Source organism: Nothoprocta perdicaria, unplaced genomic scaffold, assembly GCF_003342845.1.
Source record: "Nothoprocta perdicaria isolate Ctin4 unplaced genomic scaffold, notPer1 scaffold_580, whole genome shotgun sequence".
Classification (NCBI taxonomy): Eukaryota; Metazoa; Chordata; class Aves; order Tinamiformes; family Tinamidae; genus Nothoprocta; species Nothoprocta perdicaria.
In genome coordinates, this window is record NW_020455844.1 from 13,040 (window position 1) to 16,757 (window position 3,718).

Here is a 3,718-nt window from a genome sequence, read left to right on the forward strand (position 1 = left end):
TAAGCACTACTGTCCTTTAGAGGAACTGTCCTTATGAACATAACATGGAAGGTACCTTGTAAAGATCTTCTTCTGTGTTGTTTCAGAAGTTATTTTTGCGATGGTAGAGGGGCAGACTTCTGCCGTACTGCAAAGGGCTTCATAGAATCCTTCCATAGGAAGTGCTAAGACCTGGGCACAAATGAGACACGTGAGTATCTCCTTACAAGCATCATCTATTTGAATCTATTCCTCAAGGGATTTAGGGCTTTCTAGYATGAACTCTTATCACAGAGGCCTATCTGAAACTACTCTAGAACCAGGGGGAGAATATTTGGAATACAGTGATATCTAACCCATCTCACCTTTTTCATTTCTTCGTAGGTAAGGAAGAGTATATTGAAATCCTGAGCATGGCTGTACCAGCCTGTAACGTGATCCACCCATGAACCACCCAGGACTTACGCAGGAAGATAATAATATATAAAAAAACAAACAAAAAAAAGAGAGCGAGAGAGAAATGCAATTAGCAGGATAAATACTGTAGATTTATAATGTTTTTTGGTACCTCCAGTACTTCGGAGGACAGAATTGTAAGATTCAGTGATTTCCTTGGTCTTTTTTTTTTTTTTGAGGCTTGGCAGGTAGTTGTGCTCAAAGGGACACAATGTCGAAGGGGTTTGGTAGTGAATAGCAAACTATTTCGTGTGCATGCAGCGGTTATTAAGAATTCACTATTTCCTTCTACGTCTTCGGAAAGGTTCTTTTAAGGTTGCATATTCTGCTATTCTGAGAGATTTCTTTCTGATATTTTGACACATGATCACAATGTTTGGGTGACAATCCTGCATGCAGATGAGGTCAAACTGATCTGCTTCCCGGTTGTGTCACAGCGCATATTTTCTGTGTGCATGTCTAATTGGGAAAGAATAAGTTCCTTGCACTTTGCTGCAGAGCAGCAAATCTCTGCCTATCATATCCCCTTTGAGCATCATTTGCCAACAGAAAATGGTCTCAAGCTCAAGTCACCTCCACAGCTTTGCATTCAGGTTCCTCTTGGCTGAGAACTCCGGGTTGGTGACACTGATTGCTCTAATGGATCTCCATTCAGCCTCAAAGTAGGCAGTGGGATTTGGGCTTCTTAGCAGGATACAAATCTTACCTTTGCCAGCTAAAAATCTCTCTAAGAAAAGGTTGAAATCTGATACTTCCTCTAGTGTGTACATGATTTTGGAAAAGTGAAAATATGAAACCACAACATCCTTGGGGTTCCTGGTAACATAAATAACCTGCAAAAGAGACAACAACGTTAGTCTGAAAATGGGAGATCCATTACGCTGACTCTCTATGTAGTTTTCTGTGGCTATCCTTACATAACCTGTGAGAAAACAGCTTGGAGATGACAAATATGATAAGTCAATTCCAGATAATGTTTCACCATTGTTTTGTTTAGAGCAGGTGACATTTCCCTGTGGAGTCCTTCAATACCCATGGCTACCTATCGTGAAGAGATCAGGATTACACATGTCAGTGCTTCTATTCGTCTTGGCAAGGCAGTGAGGTGTGGACGAACAGTGGTAGAAAATCGTTGGAACTTGCTTGGAAGGAAAATCAATTTCAGCTTCATCTTCATTTTTGCCTTGATTTAGGTTTAGATTTTTTGATGAAATTAAAAAGATTTTCCTGGCATTTCCAGCTTCTGGGCAGCACTAACCTCACCAGGRGCCTCAGCGAGCTCGCAGAAGCACAGAATGGATGAGGTTGGAAGGGACCTCTGGAGATCATCTAGTCTAAACCCCTGCTCCAGCAGGGATACCAAGCAGGATGGGAAGCAGATGCCAGAGGCAGCAGGCAGGCCGGTTCTGGAGACTGACAGGTAAGAGGAATCCCCGTGATCATACTTACACGTGCTCTTTTGTTTCTCAGGTCTCTTGGAGTTAAGTAGTAAGGTAGGTGAGTGGCAAAGACACGAGGTGCAGGAAGAGCTGCATAATCCATATTTTTAATATTGTATTCCAGCCATGGGATTCTGTCCATGTTCTCTACGTCCTCCGTTCCATTACGGTGGCCTTCATAAATTACTAAACTCAAAATATTCTGAGTCCACACAGTTCCTGAGAAGGAAAATATTTTATTTGGACCTTGTTTGTTTTTCATTTCTTTCTTTCCTTGTTCTAAGCTCGTATATAGAGCCTCTTCACAGATGTGAGATAGAAGCACTTCTTACCAGACCAAAGAGACCCAGCACAGTCTGGGATACTACCTGCTGAGTGCACAAGGCAAACATAGCTTTCTTTAGTCACTGCAGAAATGTTATGTTCTCTAAGTAAGCATTTTGTTTCTTTACCCACTGTATTCAAAACAAGCTACATGTGTCCTCAGGCCTTGTTTCCAAGTGAATTCCTGCATCTCTGTGGACCCCAGATCTAAAACTCTCTCCTGCTGAGGGGCTCTAGAAAATATGGTCTCTCCCAGGAACCCTGCCAGCTGTTGTGAGATGTCATGAAACCTACAGCTAATAATGCCAAGTTTGTAAGGCACTGATGAATCCCACAAATGCAGCTGCTTCCACCAAGCAGATCCCAAGGTTTCCTAGGGAAATTCTGTTTCCTGGGCTATGGTGCCTCACTGTRCCTCCAGCATGAATGGTGTGTTGGGGGAGRATGGTGCAAGGTGAATGCTGAGTACCTGACTCATCTGGGTAATTGGAAGAACCATTTAGCCTTCTCAAAGTTGCATTGTGTGGCCTTTTTCCCCCTTCTATACTACATTTCCTGTTCTGTACTAGAGTGTGGTCCAGTTCCTTCCTCCCAGTGTTTTTCACACCAGTAAAGATGGACACCTGAGAGAATTGAAGTCCATGCAGAAATGMTTGCATAGAGTAAGCTTGCTCTGAGTGCCTCTACAGGGCTGAGATCCAAGAATGATGAAGATTCARATGGACACAAGCAGGAGCCCCAGACCTGTCTTATCAGGCCATGGCTCTGCCCCATATTTCTAACAAACACAGATCCCTCTATGGATGCTTTATTTTGTTTGATTATTTGCTTGATCTTTTTCATATGGTGGCAATTATGTTCTCACCTGATTTTGGAAAAGTAGCTAAGAAAACATCACTGTCTCTGATTTCAAATGTCTCCAGGGAATCAATGTACTCAGGTGTAGTTTCTTTTGCTGCAAAATAACATCCTTTGTGGTTGAATAGATACTCTTTGGAGGGTTCCATTGTGTCTCTTGCAAATGGATAACCTGCAACGAGAAAATACAAAGATACTCTTTTTTCTTGTGTTGCCATACTACAGAAAAAAATGAACAAGTAAATAAAACTGTATTTCAAAGAAGAATGTCCACTGCCAGATACAGATATATTTCAGCAAATTTTCTGAAGAAGAGTGCTCAGAAATATAGCTTTCAGATAGGCACAGATATATTCCAAATGATACGTTCCTCATGAGAAGAAAGTGCAAGGAAGAGCATGTCCCCTTACTCACTCACACATGTAAGCTCCATGGAGTTATGAAGAGATGTAACTGAAAGCAGCCTGTGTAAAAATGTCTTGTCAAAGCTGCTTCAGAAGCTGAGAGATCCTAAAGTTTTCCTTGGGGTCCCACTAACTCCACAGGAGAGCTAGCGTAACTAGCACACACCCAGCTTACCCCCGAGCATGAAGCTCCAGCCACCCCTACACCCAGGCGCAACAGCCGTTCAACAGCCACTGCTCGCAGCCTGTCCCCAAAGA

The 3,718-nt window shown here is 42.6% G+C and overlaps 1 protein-coding gene across 1 annotated transcript in view; it reads right to left on the bottom strand.

Moving 5' to 3' along the window:
* LOC112955588 (amine sulfotransferase-like) overlaps nucleotides 1–3,718 on the bottom strand; it is an 11,406-nt gene that overhangs the window by 5,508 nt on the left and 2,180 nt on the right. The window contains exons 2-4 of the mRNA XM_026048913.1: nucleotides 3,064–3,228; nucleotides 1,885–2,093; nucleotides 1,142–1,268 (exon numbers count right to left, since the gene is read on the bottom strand). Of these exons, the coding sequence (XP_025904698.1) occupies nucleotides 1,142–1,268; nucleotides 1,885–2,093; nucleotides 3,064–3,205 (478 nt within the window). The 5' untranslated portion in view covers nucleotides 3,206–3,228. The remainder of the gene's footprint in view (nucleotides 1–1,141; nucleotides 1,269–1,884; nucleotides 2,094–3,063; nucleotides 3,229–3,718) is intronic.